Here is a 23,675-nt window from a genome sequence, read left to right as displayed (position 1 = left end):
GTGTATTAATGTATCATTATTAATTCTACAAAAAAAGAGTAATTTGATAATTTTTCTGCAGGAGATGAGAAGACATTGCAGTGTCTTGAACTAGTTATAGTTTGTTAGTACAGGTTTTTATCGATTAGTTTATGTTTAATTTTGTTATCAATATATATTGAGTCTAATTAATTAAATCATGAAAACATATTATAATCATTGCACCAAAAAAAAAAAAATTAAGAAAATGACAACCTACAAATGTACAAATAATTCTTTGAAAGGCGAACGTATTCTAAAATATATTCTAATTATATATAATACTATAATGCTTATTTAAATCTTGTAAAATATGGAACTTATTTAGCTATGTTTCGCACGTTTCAGATAAAGACAATATTTAAATTTTTCCTTCATTTTCAATTTGATCATAGTTCCAATATTTACATTAACATTATTTTATTTTAGATTCAGAGCATATTATGATCATATTAATATAAAGACTCAGAAAAACGTGATTTAGAGGTATTATTATAATTATTTTTCATATAGGTATTACAAATCGTAACAAAAAAGCGTGATCGTAAGATGCTGCGTTATCATTTTTTGAAACGAAGTTTTTTTGTTATTTACAGTCGAACCAGTTGTCTAAACAAAAATTCACAAAAATGATATGTTACTTGAATTAATATCATACAAAAATAAATAGTTATAATTACTGATACATAGCTTCAAAATTGCTATGCAATTGCTTTACCGTAGCAGTCCCCGAGTGCTTCAGACTTTTTTTATTGATAATTATTGATTAAACCCTCGGTAGCACTGGCCATTGGTATGAAATATTATGAATACCCAAATTATGTTTCAAATGGAATATCATTTGAAATAGCTGCAAATCATTAATCGCAGTGCAATAAATACACACGTTTATAAAATAAATGTTGAATATTTTTTTGGTTACTCAATGATTAGGTACCCACCAAACTAATTTTATTTAATGTCATAGTGCAATATTGTAACATTTAAGTTTATTTTAAAGAAAAATTAATCTAGTATACTGTTCACGTTTTATTTCTTTTCACTCTCTCACGCTCCTCCACCTTAACTACAATAGTTATAAAAATGTTTATACTTTTGTAATTATCCATTATTGTTATTTTTTTAAATATTTAAATTTAAAGGTAGGAAAGTAAGTTTTTATAATTTTGATACTTCATACAATATTAAATTGAAATAGTTAAATTACATTAAAATAAACAATTGTATAAATTCTTACAATTTCTAATTTGAAACGTGTTTTTAAATATTGATTATAAACTTAATTTATAATATATTATTATGTTGGTATATTACTGTTTCTATTTTTGTGGTCAGGATATTTATTTCGGTAATCACTAAGAAATCGTGGTAGATATTGTTTTGGAAATAAATTTTTAGTTATTTTGATGTATTTTTTGTCTTCATGTTATAGTTTAACACCTCTTTTTGTGACACATAATTTATAAATGATTGGACGTTGATTAAAATAAATTAATAAAGTTTTTTAAAAATCTTTTAAAGGGTCAATATTCAGGAAATGTGTGTTAATGGCAAATCATTTGAATCATTTATTACTATTTAAACATATTATGCAAATATTATTAATATGTTTTTTTTAAAACTTGGTGGAAGTTTTTACAGCAGATAAAGTTGAATATTGTGTGGTTATTGTCAACAAATATTATGGTATGCTTTCATCGTTACTCAAAGCTTTAATTATTTTTTTCCAGTAGCCCAGTGTTTTTAAAAAAGAAAAATGCAAATAAATACCAATCGTTGCTGTAAATATTATTAATTAATAACTAATGTTTTAAAAATTACATCAAAGCGCTGTTTCAGCAATAATATTTATCAATGATAGGTATTAAATTATGGGCATTTAAAACTGTATCTTAAAATATTACCATAAAATAAACAATAATTATTTAATTAAATTAATAATTATTTTTGATTTTCGCATCGTAACAACGTAAAATTTTACAAAACCCTAATTGTTTTGTTGCACTTCAATTTAATCATTAAATTAAGTTGTTGTTGTGAATACGTATTTCGTACGATTTATTCTCGTATAATAGAATACAATAGTAATAATGATTTACGAGCAGAATAAATCGGTGGAAAAAACGTATGTTATCCACATGCGGGTTGGCGTTAACAGAATACAAAACATGCTTCATTGGACGATTTAATCGACTTTGCTATAAAAAATGTGTACGACATTAAAACGGTTGACGTTAAAATATATTCAAATTAGGTTGCGCAACAAAATCGCAACGACGATTACCTATTGTTTTCCTCCTACAAATGTATATTATATTATGTGCGATTGACGTCCTGCAGGTAGTATAGTTACGAAGCCAAAACAATTGTTTTTAAATTAGCATTATTTTTGTTTTTTAGACTACTCTCGGATTTTGGCTTGTCCGTCCTATTCTTACGGTTCGCAATATTATACAATACGATGGTAAAAAATAATTAATGCAAACATTTCATGTGTGGCGAATCCGTATAAACACAAGTGCTCTATAATATGCGTCATGTATATACATGCAGGTATTCATATTATAGTATTATGATATATTATATATACCACCTATAGCTGGTAGCTACTGCAGTATATTATCATTATTATACCGGTGTTATACAAAGGTATTGGCACAATATTCCAAAATAAAAAAAAAATAAAAAATATGTTTTATACAAAATCAAAAGGATTTGGTGACAATCGCGGGGGTAGATTTTTATCCGTTTGCACGTTCCATTTTAAGTGCTTTCATTTGCATACATCGGTCGAACATGTAGTAAAAATATCACGTCCCACATATTACGATGTGTATAATACACGTATTACTGATGCAGTAATCTCATCCACGGGCTACATTTGCGGCGTACACACACAGACTGAGGTACCGGAATGGCTGTTCGTCGAGCATAATATAATACTAATATATCGTCGTCGTCGTCGCAGTTTTATCGATGCGACGATAATGTCAATCGTGTCTCTTTCATGTTATAAGCTTAGCCCGCACACTTCCCGTTTGTTAATAGTTGTGTACTGTGCCATCTCGATGCGAATTTCGCTTTTATTTTCTCGGGCACTCGCCGTACCTAGTTATATATAATATAATGGAGTCGGTGGTCAGACAAATGTGTCGAAATGGTTGGTCATACACGCGGAGATGCCGCATTTCACAGATAAACTATATAATATTACAATAGGTATCAAGGACGGTTGTCGTTATATTGTATTATTATTATGATTGTCGAAGTAAAGTAAAAAAAAAAGGTGGATAAGTGGATGTCGCTCTGCTGTACAGTAGGTTACAAGCGGGTCACTGTAATGGATGGTGTTAAATTTGAATTCAATAATATAATATCATTGTATAAGAAAAACGATTCTGAGCGAAAACAGTCAGTCAGCCTATGATTTTACCAAGTATATTTGATGATATTATTGTGAATAAAGTAATTTATATATAACCTATTTACTCGGAGCCTTGTTTTAAATTTTCAATCTTTAGCCATAAAAGTTAAACATTTTATACATTTTTAACCACAAAATAATTAATAAATTCTAAATTTGATAAATGTTGTCAAAATTTGAACTTTAAATTCTTATAAAAAAAAATTTTGCCTATGTATTTTTAATATTTTTCAACTGCTATTAGAACGATATATCAGGAGCCTTATATTAAATTTTCACGCTTTTTTACCCAACAAATAAAAATTTATTGATATTTATAGAAAAAAAAACTAAAAAAATTGAAAACTGACAATGTCCGTAAACAGCTCAAAAAGAGTCAAAATATTTTCAACATTTTATGGTGTATAGAAAATGCTAATATAAACATTCAGTGAAATTTTCAAGAATCTACAGTCATTCGTTTTTGAATTACAAGAAAATAAGGAAATCGGTACATGAGAAATCGAGTGAATATCTAATGTTGTAAAAATATGAATTTAAAACGCTCATAAAAATTTAATTTGACTTTCTTGTAGAAATTTTTTTTTTGATAAAGTTAGACAAACTTATGAGTAATCTTGTATTAGATTTTAAAATCTTAGATTTTAAAATCTTAGATTTAAAAAGAAAAATTTTTATGAATTCTCAGCTCAAAATAATTTGCTATTTTTCGTGATTTTTCCGTATTTTGTCAAAATTTGAACTTTAAACGTGTATAAAAAAAAACTGTGACTAAGGATTTTTAATTTTTTTCATCTGCCTTTGAAACAATAACCTAGGAGCCTTCTATTAAATTTTCAAGCTTTTTTACCCAACAAATAAAATTTTATTGATATTTATAGAAAAAAAATTTAAAAAAACTGAAAACTGACAATGTCCGTAAACAGTTCAAAAAAAGTCAAATTATTTTCAAAATTGTATTGTGTATAGAAAATGCAAATATAAACAACCAGTGAAAATTTCATGCATCTACGGTCATTTGTTTTAGAGTTACACCAATAACCAAAATCGATTTTGTTAAAAATCGATTTTGCGTAAAAATTCCCGTTTTTCCTTAATTTTTCTTTTGTTTTTCACATCGCTTTTGAAAACTACTGGGAAATTAAAATTTTGACCTCCCCAATGCACCAACGATATTCACTTTCCCATCGAACAAGATACTGAAGTCGAAAATCGAAGCATTATTTCGACTACTTATCGTGTACACAGACACAAAAATAAAAAAAAAAATAAAAAAAAAAACACACATCATTGTAAAATCAATACATTCATCGTTTCACTCAGAATCTAAAATATAATATTGGCGGTGCCTAGAGCATAAAAAAAGTTCTAAATAGAGTGGGCGGAAAATAATAATTGTTGATAGCTGTTGGTGCCAGAGGCGGGAAGTATGAAAATTGTTTTATTTTATTTTTTAATTTAAAATTAATCTATCAATATCCATTAAAAAAATATTGTTAATAATATTATAATACTATAATCCATTAAATAATAATTCATCATATTATGTTTAATGTGTACTTAAACCAATGATTAATTTTTAGTTATTGTTATTTTTGTGATATTTTATGGTGCAATGCTTCTTGTTTATATACAGTATATTCAATATATTGTACTTAAAATATTTATTATTTATATGAATAATATAAACAAATAATAAAGATGTATTATGTAAAATATCAAATTTAAAGTTGTAAAGTTTAATTAAATATATATTATTTAAACTAAAAGTGGAATTTCTTCTTATTTTCAGTTGATTTTTAAGTTTGTGTATAATGTAGGTCAGTTTCTTACAATGCTTAGTCATCAGTAAGTCGCTGGTTTATTATTAACTATACTCAAATTATTATAATAATAATATTATGATTCAATTAGAAATGTTGTACCCAATTCAAAATACAAACAGTTTTTTAGTCATAAAAATGTTTATACAAAGGATAATAGTCATTAATAATGGTTTTACCAAAATATAAAATAGATGTTATGACTGATGTTGGATCTATTGTTTATTACACTTGAATCATTTTTACAACTATAAACGTTGGTAGATTAATATTAATTGCTAAAATGTTCATATCACCATAGTTCTCATATCTTCTATGCACACTACCTTGGACCTATATTATCCTTAGACCTAAGAACATAAATTTAAATAAAAACTATTCGTTCAAATATTGAACTCGATCCGTCTATATTTCTATACAAATAAATATCCTTTAAAAAAATTGATGTATAAAAGACAATGTTTAATTAAAAAAACAAACGTTTATTTCTCTATAGGTTGTTATATTTAAAAAATTTGTTTTAAACGTTTTGTTCATTGTTTAAAATGAATAAAACATGTTTAAAACTGTGTAAAATTATTTTGATAGTATAATTTATTTTGATTATTGTGTTTTTTTTTTGTTTATAATTAATAATAAATAATAATAGATATCCTTCAGGAAAAAAAGTTAAAGTATTAAATAATTATATCTATTACCATCCTTCAGTTTAATTTTTTTTTTAATTTTATTGAATAAATTAATAAATTGAAAATGTTTTTACCTAATAGTTAATAATAATATAATGTACAATATTCAGAAAACATTTGAAATAATTTTCAAATACCTACTTTTAAGATTTCAAATAAGTAATAAATAACAGTGAAACATAGTAGTACAAATTAGTACAAACTAGAACACGGCATATTGGCATATAAGTAAATTACATATTAAATTAAAATTAAGTTATTTTAAATATACTGTTTGAAACAATGTTTTGAAACATTGTTTTTAATAAAAAAAAAAGTTTAAAACAAAAAATATAGTTTTTTTTTTGATTTTTTATAAAATGAAAAAATACATCAACTATGCTCTTTATGTTGGACAATCTCAAGAATTTGAAAATATGGTCTTTAAGTTTATTAAAAACTTTTAAAAATCAGAAATTAAATAACTCCATAATTGAAAAAGAAGGGGTGTGTATGTTTGGTAAATCAACATGTATGTTATTGATATTTTCATTTAGAGTATTGATCAAATAGTTAATAAAAAATTAATTTACTTTTATATACCTATATTAAACACAGTTTATTAATTTTTAAAATTATTACAATTCAGAACTTGTAAATACCAGAAGCATTTTTGATTTAACGATTTGAGAATTATTTCTTATTTTATCATGCTAAATAAATAATACATTTTCAAGTTCTAAATTAAATATCATAAATAAATATTATACAGGGTGTATCTTATGTCATTGTACGCGGGATTTTTTAACGATTATGGATCAATAATCCCAGACAGCATTTTGAAATGATAATATTATAATAATATTTTTAGTCAAAAATTTGCTGTCGGGGACATGGAATATCGTTAAAACAAAAAAAGACGTTTTTCTACATTTTTAACAGTCAATTTTTTTATAACAATTTCAAAATATTTAAACACGCAGGTGTACCAATAGCAAAATCAACTTTATTTTTTCAAATGGCATATACTATATTTTTAATGGATTCTGGTAAAGCTTTTTTTTTGAAAATTTTGATAGTCAAATCATCAATTTTGATTCACTAGTTAATTAACTATGGTCCTCTAAAGTTTAGTAAGATCTGCATTAATACTTTTAATCGAAATAATTTTTCTTATAACTACCTTTTTTATACACTTAAGTAGTTTAATTGGTAATCTAATGACACTAAAAAAAAAAAACATAAACAAAATTGTTGGCAAACATAGTTCATTATTTAATTTACAAGAGCTAAATACATTTTTCTTATATCTAACTTTTATAACTTGAAATTTGAACCATAAGTTCCCTATATTGGTACGTTCGCATGCAAAGTATGAATTTAGCAGTTGAAATTCTTTAAGAATTATTTAATAATCGTGATTTAAAATAAACTATTTGCAAGATATTTTGATAAATTGTCAATCTCAATATAGGTTTGTAACCTAAATAGTTTGTAACTTACCTTAGGCATACTTTTACTTAAGTTAATTACAGCTTTTTAATATTATTATAACAAGAATCAAATACCATTAGGTACCTATTACCTAGTCCTTAGCCGCCTAATAAAGAATCCAAATTAATGCTATTGTAAGAAAAGTATGATAGAAATTTATGATAGGAAAAAGACGAAATAAAATTTAAATTTTAAATATCCAAAACTAAAAAAGAGGGGTTATGAATTTCAACTCCTAAATTCATACTTTGCATACGATACCTACCAATATAGGCCTACCAATAAGTATAACCTATATGGTTCAAATTTCAAGTTTACTACGAGAAGAGTACCACAAAACATTGCACTTTTTTCATTTCACAATTTTTTTTACTCCCATACATACCTAAGACATTAATGTCAACAATCGAATACCATTTACCCATTCACCATTATTACTTTAGCCACCTAATGAAGAATCCAAATTTATGATACGAGTATTATAAGAAAAATAACTGTGAAGTAATTAATTACGATTACCTATAATAACACATGAAAATAATAATATTGATTTTGATGATTGTATGTTAGAATAAAAATAATGAACTATGTTTGCCAACAATTTTGTTTATGTTTTTTTTTTTTGAGTGTCATTAGATTACCGATTAAACTACTTAAGTGTATAAAAAAGGTAGTTATAAGAAAAAATATTTAGATCTTGTAAATTAAACCTATACCAATTATTTCAATTAAAAGTATTAATGCAGATCTTACTAAACTTTAGAGGACCATAATTAATAAACTAGCGAACCAAAATTGATGATTTGACCATCAACATTTTTAGAAAAAAAAGCCTAACCAGAATCCATTAAAAAAAATATAGTGCATGCCATTTGAAAAAATAAAGTTGATTTTGCTATTGGTTCATCTGCGTGTTTAAAAATTTTGAAATTGTTATGAAAAATTACCTGTTAAAAATAAAGAAACGTCTTTTTTCGTTTTAACGAAATTTTATGTCATCGATCCATAATCGTTAAAAAATCCCGCGTACAATGACATAAGATACACTCCGTATATCTATTTATGTACACAAATAATGTACTATGTTACAAATAATATTTTATGATATTTTAAAACTACAATATATTATAATTAAGATTCTGAGTAGTCATCACATTTTGGAACATACAAAGGTCTTTAATCTTTATCTTTTTATAATCTTCTTTATTATTTATACATGATTTCTGGTAAAAATATGATCTAGTTGGTACTCTAAGGAAAAACTAGAAAATGCCAATTACTTTCTCAATAATTGGGTAAAATTCATAATAAAAACCACTAGAATATATTCACGCTACGTTAGTTTTCGAGAAAACCTAATTTGATTCATTGTTGTGATTCAGAAAGAAATAACCCTAGAGATTTTAGATTTTCATTAATGAATTCACTAGCTAACAGCACTTTTTATTGACAGTTGGTATAATTTTAAAAATAGATTTGCTCATTTGTAGCTTCTTGTAAACATTTGAAATGTTTGCTATTTTTTTTTTTATTTACTTATGTTGATCGGATTTTAGTTTCTTGGTCAAAAAGGTATAACATTTAATACAACGTATCTAATTTGATTTTCTTGATTATGGCTTATTAATTTTATTACTAGATAGCATTTTTTAACTCAGAATATCATATTATAAAAAACATAATGTGTCTTGATTCAAAATTATTATACAAATCAATGACGAGTATAACAACCAGGGCGAGTTTATTTTCAAGTTTGAAGTTCATTATTTTCAATATACCTAAATATATTATTTTACTCAAAAGTATGTCAAAAACAATGGAATAATATTAAATCAAAATCACTAAATATACAATTATATGTACAATCCACTATCCAGTGACCAATTTTATCAAAATATATTCAAAACAATGGATGCGAGGAAAAAGTACCTGGTCAAAAACTATTAGGCACTCAATTTAAGTTTAAATTGATCAAGTCATTGACGATATAAATATAATATAAAATATAAGATCTACAGAATATAATACAAATTATCTGATTATCTTATTATGTTAAGTGTCTTGAAAAAGTCCAATCACATTTTTAGACATTCCAATAAATCTTAAATTTTCTAAAATAAATGTTAACACACAAGCACTTAAATTATGAAAAAAAGCATAGGCACTGAAACTGGATTATTTACGTAACACCTGTTTCGACAAAATCGATTTTGTTTTTCTGCTGTATTAAACAGAATTCCACATTTGAATAACTACAATATAATACATACAATATAATTATATATACTTTTGCAGGTGCACCATGGTGTCTTTCCCAATCCCCATTTTACCTTATTGGCATAGTTCTGTATAGGTACCTTTGTAATAATTTGAATTAAATTACAAGAAATAATATTATTTTATGATAATCCATGTGTGAATATAAATAACCTCATATTATGCAAGAATATAATTGAAGCATAAAAGTGATTTAATATTTATTAGATAATTTTGAAAACACCGGAGACAAATCGTATAATAGGTCGTACTTCACTATTTAATGTAGAAACAGGCTTCGTACATTTGAAGGGTGGAAAAATGTATACTATTCTCATCTTGCACATCATTAATTGTTATTATTATAGTGTATTTTTTGAAATTGGGCGATGAATGAAATATTTTTTACAATGTTATGCTGTTTTTTATGGGGTGTTTATCACAGAAATGGATCTTCAATGTTCAATTTTGAGTGTTGTTTCATGTAGAAATCTAGTTGGTAATTTTAGGAAGAGTGGGAAGGTGGATGGGAGTTAACGAAAAATATATTTGAGAAAATATGAAAACCGAAACCGGAAAAATTTACGCAAAACCAGTATTCGACAAGTTCAAAAGTTTTTATGTTGTACATCAAAAATAAATAACTGCATATAGGTATTATACTCGATTTTTCAATCATTTTATGTATAATTTTAAAAATATGTTGATAGCTATTCATATATTTCATATTATTATACGATGCAGAGAAAATTGTACAAACGCATGAAATTCACAGCCCTTATAATAGGTATTAAGTACATAGGTATATAATTATTAATTATATACGCTATATAATAAATAATAATATACGATAAACCACATACAGGGATCTGTAAGTATACAATTATTTCTTACTTAAGCCACTATCCTGAGCAACTATATGGTCCAATAACTTAATTTTAAATTTACCAAACAATAATTATTAAAGAATCAATAAATATTAATAGTTTTAAAAAGTATAAAAGAAATCCTCATCTCTGTGAGTAAACTAATACCTCACCAAATTGCAACTGTGCAATATATTATGTTATTAAATAGTGATATGCAGTTCGTGCGTTCGCATAATTAATTTATTACATTAAGTTGACATATGTTTATGTTATTATTTCATTAGACCATATTTTGGAAAAATAATAATATTTCAGTAACCAGTAAACATAATATTAAGTTGAATGTAAAATTAAAATCGGGAAACACGCTCTGCTATATAGTACCTAGGTATTGACTATTGAGTCATTAATATGTACAATGTTTATCATGTTATTCATTGAGTATACTTCAGTATGTTAAATTCGATTCAATGATCAATCATTATACAAAATAAAAAAACGACTCTGATAGGAGACTGTCCATCAGCCTATATATTAAGGTATATATATATATACAAGGTGTAACAAAAAGACTTGACGAAAATAAATTAAAAAATAATGTTACTTAAACGTATGACAAATATTGTTAAAATTATATGATTATAGTAAATAATTTAAGAAATATACTCATGTCAGCAAATTCCCCAAAAAAAGTTATTACGTTCCAGATTCTTTTAATCAAAACAATATTGATATTTTAAAGATTACACTACTTGACTTATATAAATGTTTTAAAATTGTTCTTATAATCAGAATCACAAACTGGCTATTTTGAATGTTATATTCAAAAAAATTGTAATCAAATTTAAATTTTTTTATTTTCTGTGTTAAAAAATAAAAATAATTTTTTGTATAATATATGTGTAGCGCAAGTGACTATATAAATGATATAAGAAAAATGTTGAATATTGATTAGAACAAAATTTATTCCAAAAGTCAGTTCTATATGTTACACTCTGTATAATATATTATATATATTATATATATTATATACATTGCTAAAAGTTGAATGTTTTTCTAGTTATTTATACGCGTAGGCTGAACTAATTGTCGTCAAAAACAAATCGTATAGTATTGTATAATAATAAATAATAACTATATTTTTTTTTTTTATTTAAAGGCTCCAGTATAAACTATTATAGCTTGATAATTACATAAATAATTATATTACTAGTTGTTATTAACTTTGAAGTCAGTACTATAGTCAGTTAGTCACTTCCTTTTTTAGTTCCAAATAAAATAAAAATTCTTATTTAATCATTTATGTTTTTTTTTTCATATGCATACCGCTTTAATTTTTAATTATAATAATATATACCTACAAGTATGTACCTATTTTAGTATTTTATAATTCTATTTTGAGATTTTCTTCAAAATTAAATTTTTAGCCGACATAAATGTCGACTGTCTTATCGTTTATTGTTATTAATAATTATTTCAATTTAAATTTTAACTTATAATTTATGAGAAATATTAATAAAGTAACTAATGACTAATGAGTAACAATTAACGTCGATACTCGATAACGATCACTAATTGGCAATATACACTAAACACATTAAAAAATAAAATTTACATAATATATCCTTATTTCAATTATTTACATGTCTGTGTAAATTATTGGAACTAGAAAGAAACGATAAAATGTTGTTATTTTTCCTTGAAAAAAATAAATTGTTCATTTTCTCGTTCTTTTTTATAAAAAGGAATGCGTTCCAGCAATCCGTTACACTTGGAACTCGTTCCTTCCAACCACTGATAGGTGTGTATAAGAAACGTAAACACACATAGTTATATATATATATATATATTATATATATTATGTGGGTCATCGCATTAAACTTTATTTTCCAATTCTTAATCAACCATTTTTATATTTTATTTTATTAACATTTTATGTTAGTTTCGTATCATGAGGTATCAACTTCATATTTTAATTGAAAATTGTCTAAGATAATTATATTTGATAATTAATATACAACCCATATAAACCAATACGATGACGCATGTTAATTTGAAAATGATTGAAGGATTTCTAATAAAGTGTCATGATAATCTAAGTAGTTTAAATTCACCTCACGGGACTACAACTGCAGTAATCCCATTTGGAGAAACGAAATCAATCAATCTTTAATAGTTAAACTGCTATTACCGTTAAACACACATTATAATGGCAAACTTATTTAATACATGTGGCAGTACCTATACACATTATAAACGCCTCATACATTTATTTATACAAGCACGTCATTTTCTCAAATCGAATACGAATTTAATCAATTGAGGACTTCTACTCTAAAGTTGTGTGGGTAATTGAATAACTATATTTTAATAATATGCCGCATTAATACCCCTATACCATTGCAGTGAAATATGATTAATGTATTTCTGTTCAAAGTGGTTAATTATAAAGCGATTTTACGTCAAAACTAAAGTAACAAACTGAAGTATGATAATATTATTATTAACTCGACCAATTATACGAATACTTGCTGATACACTTTATTTTTTTTCTATGATACCTATCATAATATAGCAATAGGTACATCACTTGTAGTTGTTTATTAAACAGACACAATGACTAATTGATTAGCCCATGTATCGTGCGTAAATATAAAACGTTAAATGCGTTGAAGGAGTAGGTACCTACGCAATATCTACTGGAATGTATTTGTTTTTCATGTTGTCTACCGCTGGTTTATTGAGTGGTCTGGTTAGGTTAGGTTACACCCAATAACGGATATCACGCGTGCATACCGATTTGTGAATTTTCAGGAAAATTGGAATTTCGCCACGGTCGATTTAAGGTGATCGCGCGATACGCGTCGACCCGGCAAAGAGAAAACACAAACTGGCTTGAAATTATTTTTAAAACGTGTACCTAACACGTGTGCCGGGTGGTTCGATGCTCGGTCGCGTGAAGGATTAAACTGTGCAGTGTGGGTGAGAATGTGTTGGAAAATAAAAGAGAGACGCGTTAGTGTTAATTTCACGCACTTGAAGTTTTCACTGCGATGAATGCGTCTAACGATTATTGCGCTTCAGTTGACACACACTCACCCACGCACCCACGCACCAACCCACGCACCCACGCACCAACCCACACACACACACACACACACACACATACACACACACACACACACACACACACACACACTAATATCGCCAAACACTATTAATAAATTACCGCGACCACGAGCACATTAACATTACAAACGTACCCGCCCCAAACACTCACACACAAACGCGCACACACGCACTTATACACGATACGAATTTGTTCGTGATGTTTAATTAGATTTTTTCGTTTTGGTATATGTCACTTCACAGAACACGAACTGCACCTGGACGTGTCCGACCCGGCGACCGCCGTCGATGACCAGCCTCCGGTGAAGCTGCGCACCACTACGTTGGCGCCGTCCACGCCGACCCCCGAGCCGATCATTCACGTGGGCACGACAAACGTTACGGTCCAGCTGGGCAGCACGGCGTTGCTTCACTGCGAGATAGCCAACTTGTCCGAGAAAATGGTAAGTCCAAAACGGAGGCGCGCCTGTGATATATTGCATAGTGTGGTACACCTATTTACAACGAGGTTATAGGTTACGGATTAAGGCACGGGACGATGGGTAACCGCAGGGTAATGTGGCAAAGCCAGGTGATTGATTTCGATTGCGTGACTATCGATGACTCTAAGTAATCGTTCGCGCGCCGTCTCGTGTGGGTGGCGTACGGCTGTGACGGAGTCGTTCACGTAGGTCGTTCTTGACTTGTACGCAAACGAAAATACCAACACTCGTCCGGCAGAACGTATTTCAGAACTTTTGTAAACGCTACAACATTATAATAGAAATAACACGAGCGCGCACACAAGTCACACGAGGACTGGGGTCACCGGGGGTGGAACTGGAAATGTCGTGGGGGGGGGGGGTGGTTAGGAGGTGAGAGCAGACGGGCAGTCGTGGTGTTGGTGTCGCGTGAGTAAGAGAGAAAAAAATGTCCCCTCGAGGCGAATTCTTCGACACACACGCGACCGTATGCAAATAACTGACGATATATATTTTACATGCCGGTGGTATTGCCTTCTTTTTTTTTATATTGCTTTCCATATGTTTTTGGATCAAAAAATAGTATATCCCCATTGCTTAACCAGACGTTTTATATAACACGCACCCCAGAGTACCGTTTTGGATCCAAACGAAAATTGCGGTTAGTTTGGGTTGAAACCACCGCTGCAGTACCACTATACCTACAACTAACAAATTGCAACACTTCTTTCCGAATATTATGCTAGACCGTGAAAATAATATTATCGACGTTTTTATAAGAATAAAAATACATATCCTAGAAATGTAATGGCAATTTAGAAGATTGTACACAAGATTATTCGATTTTATGGCTCTGGAAAACGTACGTCGCAGGAGTTATTTTACTGTAGGGACTTTTACCTATTACAAACAGAAAATTGAGTGTCTCACAAATAAACCTTCGGGGCGCATTGTTTAAAAAATAAAGATATTTATTTAAACTAATAATCTTGTAAAATGTCATCATTATTATTTAAATAGATTTAATTAATTTAACCGATTCAAATATAATAAGACCATTTTTATGGTTTTCTATAAAGCATTCAAATATTCTATTATAAATACTATCCAACTGTATTATGTTAATATTGATAAATTATAATGAGTATATCGAGTGAACGTTAAGTCAATAATATAAAATAATTATTTCCGTGTTATAGAATTGTTTTAATAAAAATTGCATTTTTATTATGAATTATTATTAATTTGGCTATAAAAATTAAGTACGATCACAACTACATAAGATACAGATACAGGGTGTAGGATTATCAATAGTTTTATCATAAATTGACATGACGTACTATCACTTACTTAGGCGTAAGCCAGTACCGCATTATGCAATATTTTTAATTCGAAGGCTGCAGTAAAAATTCATTTCACGTCTATCATACTGTTAATTACATAATAATCAATTAGATTGGTCGTGTAGAATAATTTATATTAAATCCCAAAATAACCTCCTTGAAACTTGACAGTACTGTTTGTTGTCATCGTTCAGTTTCAAACCATTAAATCTGCAAAAATAAAAAATTGCAATCTGAAGAAAAGAAAATTTCCCTTGGAAAATGTATTCGGATAAAAATAAAAGCTCTTTAGTAATTTAATCTACACTGAATCTAAAATATACTTTATAAAGTATGTTAGAGTGATGTTACATGTTTTTCAGTTTGGCTACCTAAATCATTATAAGAAAGCCGTTTTTTTTCATTAATACATAATTTCTTGAATGATATGGGTAGGTTGTAGGTAGGGTATTCTACAACTCAAATGTAATTTTTATTATTGAGAATTTTGTTAAAATACAATAATACTGATAAAGAAAAAGTATTTCTAAAAACAACTCGGACGAAGTATGGACTTTTTATGATAAAACATAAAGAAAATTCAAATTATAAAATACTTATTTCAATATACCCAGTTGATATACCATAGACAGTGAAACTGATTAACTAAGCATATGTTATAACAATAATAAGTTTTAAAACTATTAATTTATGTTTTTTTTTTTTAAATCAATACAATGTTGAATATCTGAATCTGAACCATAATTGGCATGTAAATTTAATAAATTTCCAATTTATTGGCTCTGATATGAGTACTAAATCTAAAAAAAATTAGGAGGAAAGTAGGTAATCGATCTGCTGAAGTCGTATAGGTGTTGAGTGTACATGGTCATTATATAAGTCACTGTAATGTATGAATTAAATTTGAGTTCAGTGATAATTCAATATATTCATCGCTCCGCTCAGAATCAAATATAATATATATCGTGTTTAAAATTTTAAATACTTGTGGAGGTAGAAATTATTGTTTATTCAATTTTTTATCATATTATACTAGTTTATGTTTGGGATGTATATTATTTCAAATATTTAACCAAGAGAAGCCTCCGCACGAGCTTCTGTCAGTGAGTAGTTATTAGTAGTAATTATTGGATATCAAAATAAATAAATAAATAATGATGTACATGCATTTTGTAATTATTATTGTTATATAAATATTACAGTTGATAAATATTTGAATATAAAATTAATTTTTTTGGATCGTTTTAAGGAAGTATACAATTTAAATGTATCATTTATTAGGTTATTTTTTAACCAGAACTATGTTTACTGAAATACTGAAATAATTTCATAAAATATTTCAGTTTGTGGCTTGAATACACTAATAACCATGAAATATATATTATGTACTTTTGCACAAAAACTAATTAATAACATATGATGTAGGTATTGATATAATAATCAGTATAAATATAATATAATGTACACTAAAATATTATCAGGAATAAACTTCATGAAAAACATTAAAAACTGTATTGATATATCTTGAAATGTACCAATAAATACACATAAAATGTACACTATGAAAAAATAATAATAATAATACACGATATTTGCCAATTATATTATATCGACGTATTAATGTATAGGTACACCCAATAATGTTAAAAATTGTTATTGTACCTGTTAGATGGCTACACAAAAATAACAAAATATGCAACAAAAACATTTTTTTAAATACATCCTGTTTATCTTTATACGTTTATGTGGATTAAACGTAAAAGAAAAATCATATTCAAAATGGTAATGACTTGAATTACCCTTATTTTTATCTCAGTTATTTTAAAATATTCTGAACGTAATTCGTCAATTTAAAAAACCATTATATTCATAATTTTATTCTGATGGTAGTTATAGCTGGTGTTAATTTTTTACCTCGTCACGTAATTTCCAATAACTAAAATAGTAATTGAAAATTTCCAGAAGCATTTTTTACACTTCGTCATGAAATTTAATAAATAATTTATTGATGTACAATACGCTGACATGATATAACTACAACTAAGAACATAAGAATATCGTTGCATATAAAATAGTTTTCCTTGTAGATATAACTGAACAGTAAAATACATATTTTATCGACCCGCATGATGAATACATATTATATCCATCGATATTTTCGAATTTGAAGTAATGTTTACAATGTAAAACGTTATTACTGTTTTAAATAATATATTTATATTAACATGTTATGGATTAAGATATTTTAAATTAAAATACTTCAGTTTATTCAAAAGTAAGTTTGTTGACTTTTAACTTGACTGTATACTTCTAAAAATAAGAACTTATAGGTATTTCAACAGATAGGTAAAACAAAATATATGTTATTTTTTCTTGTGCACTTTGCACTTATATAAATACATACACAATTAATACTACAAACTCTATTGTTAGCGAAAAACTGTATATAGGTACTTACATAAGATCTACATATGTACGTGAAGCCGCACTTAGGAAAATCGAATTTATCAAAATAAATTTTAGAAATTTCCTAAATGATTATCATTGGGATGGGTCGCTTGGCTCGATAATTCACCTACATACTTCAAAAACCAACAGCCATAAACATAAATTAAATTACGAAAGGACAGAAACAATTTGCCGATTCACTAGGTGAAACACCAAGAACCGATACAATTTATAGTAACCTAAGTACCTAATAAGAAGCGTTAACTTTAAAATTTAAATTGTTCTATGAGACGTGTACCATATTGATTTTAGTATTAACATTGTTGGATATATTAATAACTGTATGTCGTATGAAGTATATTGTATAATATTTAACTTAATTTCATAATATGACGCTAACATAATAATATGGGAATAATACTAGGGAATAATAGGATTTTTTATTAGACGATATAAAATAAAATAATTCAACCAGGTTTTAATTTTATATATTACTATTTATTATATTTGTAATATCAAACGATAAATTGGTTACAGTATTAAATCTGTAGCTGCACAAAAATGACCTATTTCCAATAATTTTTATGTCTTGTTTAATAATATATACTATCAGTCACCACCAATGACTAATCAATATGTCTACATAGTACATACGCTGTGTATACCTATATAACTTGTTTAAATCATTAAATTTGAATTTATAATACATCCAAATGTATCCAAAATGTTTTGTATGTGATCGACATGTACTATGTAGGTACCTATATCGAGTCTTATAGATAATATAAATTATATAAATTTGAATTATACGTTTTTCGTGTAGAGATTTTTAAAACAAAAACATTTTATCGGGTTTTAGGAACCGTACATTATTGTGGTGGTAGTGAAAAGAGACAAGTCACCTGCTGTGGCACTTTAAGATAAGCTCCGATGAAATATATGTGCTTTACAGTTTTCTTGTTTATGTGAAATATTGGCACAGAGTTTCGGTGTTTAACGTCACAGTTTCTGAAATTATTGATTTTTTTTTTTTTAGTTTTGATCGCAATAATATTATCATTTCGTCGATCTCGATACACTTGGCGTTTTAGAAATCAGCAAAAATACAACATGTTTAATGACCCAAAAACCGTTAAAGTAGTTGAAGATATACTGACTATATACTTCATGCATTTTACAGGATATGGTCATCCATACACAATGTTTTTAAACAATATAAATAAAATGGGAGATTAAAATTGGACAATATTAGGGATTAAAAATTTTTTTTTATGATGTGAATCAACTAACAAAAAGTCAGAAGTAGTGTTACGTTCAACATCCTAATATTTTTTTAATTTATCTACGAAGAAAAAATTTTGAATTTTGTTCTGATTAATAAAATATGTTTTGATAGTAATAATATGTTAATATTTATTCAATTGTTTAAAGTTGTTTTATTTTAATTAACTAAGTATAATTATACAATATGACGTAGGTACCAATACTTTACAAACGACTGAATTTTGTTTTATTTTGAATACAAATGTTATATTATGTTTCTGGAATCGGATAGAGAAAGTCTGCAGTTCACTTTAATAAAATCATTTAACAAATGAATTGGTCATTGTTGGATTGATATCATTATTTTATTGAATCGTTGTTTATTTTATAAAGTAATTTTCAATGTTATTCCCCCAAGTGCAAGTCAACAGAGTATTAAATCAATCGTATAAAAAAAAAAAAAAACAAAATTCAACAATGTGAACTGTTTACTTAGCCGCGTTAAGTTCGTGATCACTTTAATTTCATTCTTAAATGCATATTAAAGTTTGTGACGTAGAATATTTTTCTAATAAAACAAAACAAAGTTTAATATCAGATAATGTAATGTAGTTAATATTTTTATTTACTTTTTCCATTGTTATATAATAATGACGATTACAAATCTAGACTAACTTCTTTGAGATTTATTAAAATATGTATGGTACATATCTCAAATTTCAACTCTTTGTAATATGTTTACTTATATAATCAATAGTTTTGTGTATATTATTATGTAATTTCTCTTTTTTCTATTTTACAATATTACAAGTGGTATCAGTTCAATGGATGATATTAGTACCCTATCAACTGATCAATTAATATTATGTGTTAAAAATTAGGTACAACTAAGCTAGTCAACTATAGGTACACATAACCCATTTAAAATTGAGTGTAACATATTCTGTGCATGAATATTAAGTTCGATGTTTAACAATTAATTATTTAAAAAATAATTACATTTCGTTAATTATTTTTTTACAATATGTCTTAAAACTAGAAATTAGAAATATATTCAACAATAGGTAAAGGTTGTGGAAATAATTTCAAAACTGAATTGGTCAGTCCACGAAGTGACAGAGCTTGTGTTCCTCTATAAATTGTTAGAAAAATATATTTTTTAATATTGTGTGAATTATTTTGATAAAATATGCATATAATATGTCTTTAATTAAAATAATTAAATTACCTATATAAAGATTACTTTTACTGGATATTTTAGATTATAATAAGTATTAGTATAATATATTTTGATGTGCTTATTAATAAAAGTAGGGGGTTGATATTTTATGTACAAAAAAATAATGAATATTTTTACACACGAAATACTCTTTATTAGCTTGAATTAATAATTACTGTAAACAATAAATGCAATTAAATAACTAATAAAATTTATGAAAAAACTACCTATAATATTAAATTGTAATGGTTCAGAATTATAGAGAGCCAACACTGTTTAAAATCTATTAAATTTATTTGCTTTAGCACATTATTTACTCACTCTAAACTGAGTAAATCTAGTAAATATTTTTAAAACACACATTTTCTAACCTAGACAATACATCCACCTTAACTTCCTACGTACTTTTTAGTACGGGATAAACCTCAATACAACAAATGAGAAATAAACATAGGAACTTCAAGTTAACTTTTAAATGTGAAAAACGTGTTAGAATTTTTTTTTCTGTTTTCTCAACAGAAGTGAACACAATATACTGTCTCCACTTATACATCATATTAAGGTCATTTTTACTTAACACGTTATTATATACCATGTCCATATTGTGAATACTTTATTGTACACCGTATTTTTCACTTTTTTTATGATAGTTTCTTGAACTTTTCTATCTATTTAATGTCTTTATGTTAGTTTATTCTGATTCCTTACGATTTATATTTTTATTTTTCGAAGTATCCCAAAATAATAAACATAAAATACAAATAGTTATGAATATAATTGAAAATTCAGTTACAGGAAATAGTGAAAAAAGGTTGTTTTTGTATATTGCAAGTATGTATTTTAATTTGATTCCATAAATATGTTTTGAGTATTTAGCGATCATAATAATATAATGTGTAGCAGCAGGGCATTACATTTGAAGAATAGTCCATTTTGATAATTCATAAAGAATACAATTAAAATTATTCATAAATTAGTTATCGATACAACAATTTGCATCAATGACCTTTATCGTTTTAGAAACAGTAAAATTGTGTGACTTATAACTTTAATTGGAGTTAGGTTGCACGGAGTTGAATAAAGTTTTATTATTATGTTCCTAAAATATACGTCACATACACTCAATAGTCAATTTAATGTAATAAGGAACTTTAAAATTGTAATCGAACACTATCAATCATCGTAAATAAAGATTTGTACGCAATGTATTATATCATAAATAAATATACTATCAATGTCCATATAATATGAATAGTTAAATAATATTGTATCATGCCTTTTAATTATAAATCATCATGATTTTTTTTTTCACTAATAAATTACTTTTTAACCTTTTATTGAGCCGTTGGTTCAGCTAGATATATTTATTTAATTGTGTTTTTTTTTGGACAAATATGTGGGAATTTTATGTTTAAATATGTAACATTTATTTAAAAAATTTGTTTATACATAATTTTTTTACAAAATTAAAATGTTTTTCCGCGACTCATACACTCTGTCAATCAATTATTTATTATTCTAGTTGGAAGTCATCAGGTGAAAATTTAATAATTTTACTGGCCCTTTATAAAATTCATTATTCAGCTCAAGTGTACTATATTAACCACAGGTCCTCAAATATACGTTTTTTCACTGTTCAAATATTTTGTTATCACTGAAAATTTACATAACTAACATCAAAGTTTAATATCCCTCAACTCATCATTAAGCCGTTCAGACTTGTATATCATGTACTTTGATATGTATCCGAATTTGTATGAGGTTTTATTATGTAATCCATGTGTAAATATCTGTAAATTACTCACAATGAGTAACTTTAAATAATTATAATAAGAAAAAAATTTTGTTTATCAAATCAAACTTGAATTTCGATATAATATTAAGCTTTTAAGTTAGATAATATACGATTTTAAATTTTATATTTTCGTATATATTAATCATAATTTTTAAATCAAAAACTATGACCGAATTTCAAAAATAAAAATATATTATATTAAAACACTATTGCTTAGTGCGCGTACTAATTTATAAGAGAAATTCATAAATATTAAGTTCAAGTAAACATTGTGAACATAATACTAAACATTTTTTTCTGCAGAAACAAATTATGTAACTGTGAAATTACTGAAAAAATACTGTGTTGTAGTGGGATTTTTGTTACTCGAGTAGGTACTCTAACCTACCTACGTCTTAATGTATAACATATTTGAAATAATTGTGTTCGAAACATTAAAGTCGGATGGGTAGTTGAATTATTTAGTCATACAAACGGATTAACCTAATTTCAACTTCAAAACGAAGAGATGAACAGATTGTGATGTTTGTTGGTAAATTGAATTTGCTGTAAACCAAGTGAACTTCTACAATGGTTGTTCCAAATCTTTCATTAATTGTTGCACGTTCTGATGTACCTACCTACACTGTGCCAGATTACCGTAGTATATTATTATATATGTATACATTCTACGCATGTCGTCATACTCCGAAAAGATCACAGTATTACGATTTTTTTCTCATTATATTATTTTCGATGAAAACCATTAGGATCTATTTAAATTAGTTGAGACTCGACGGGATGTTTTTTTTTCTGACGGGAATTTGAATAAATTAATAATATATAGACCCCGAATGGTTGCTCGGAAAACGAGATGAAATTTAAAACATTCATCACTTTTGATTCTATATCTCAATTTCTACGGGTATAGTTATAACGTATATTCCTTAGCGTAAACATTTAATGAAGTTACATATTATCCACGAAAATAATATATATGAAAGCCTTTTAGTCTTTTTTACTATTTAACAACTCTAGAATTTTTGTTCGTGAAAATCATAATCATAATAAATATTACCTATCTATTATGCGTTATCATTTATAAGGATTCTGAGTGGAGAAATTAATTACCTAACTAATGTATTGGTTTCAAATTATGTGTGTTTTTATATTTTTATACTTGATATATTAAATATTTTACTTGTTTCATTCATCAAATTTTGGTCGCTTCAAACTTCTACTTTAAGGGTGGTTTCTAGTATAAAATCCGCAGTACTTTTAGAAGATTGAAAGCAAAAATTTCAAGAACTTTTAAAATTTATCGGAAAAAAAGAAATAATAATTGTTGACAAAAAGTTTTTATTTTCTGTTGTACCTACTTGTCTAATTCAAAAAGGAATAACTGGAATTGTTACCAAATATTTATTTTACCATTTTATTGAAATGAAATAATTTTAAAATAATGTTGGTGTTCTTTATATCTATT

At 26.6% G+C, this 23,675-nt stretch overlaps 1 protein-coding gene across 2 annotated transcripts in view; it reads left to right on the top strand.

Moving 5' to 3' along the window:
- The window catches only part of LOC132948909 (limbic system-associated membrane protein-like), a 248,434-nt gene that overhangs the window by 144,917 nt on the left and 79,842 nt on the right, over positions 1-23,675 (top strand). For both annotated transcript variants that reach the window (XM_061019600.1, XM_061019599.1), the window contains one exon: positions 13,925-14,124. In XM_061019600.1, the coding sequence (XP_060875583.1) occupies positions 13,925-14,124 (200 nt within the window). The remainder of the gene's footprint in view (positions 1-13,924; positions 14,125-23,675) is intronic.

This window comes from Metopolophium dirhodum, chromosome 7 (assembly GCF_019925205.1).
Source record: "Metopolophium dirhodum isolate CAU chromosome 7, ASM1992520v1, whole genome shotgun sequence".
Taxonomy (NCBI): Eukaryota; Metazoa; Arthropoda; class Insecta; order Hemiptera; family Aphididae; genus Metopolophium; species Metopolophium dirhodum.
The sequence above is the reverse complement of the archived record's forward strand: the minus strand, read 5'-3'. Positions and strand labels throughout refer to the sequence as shown.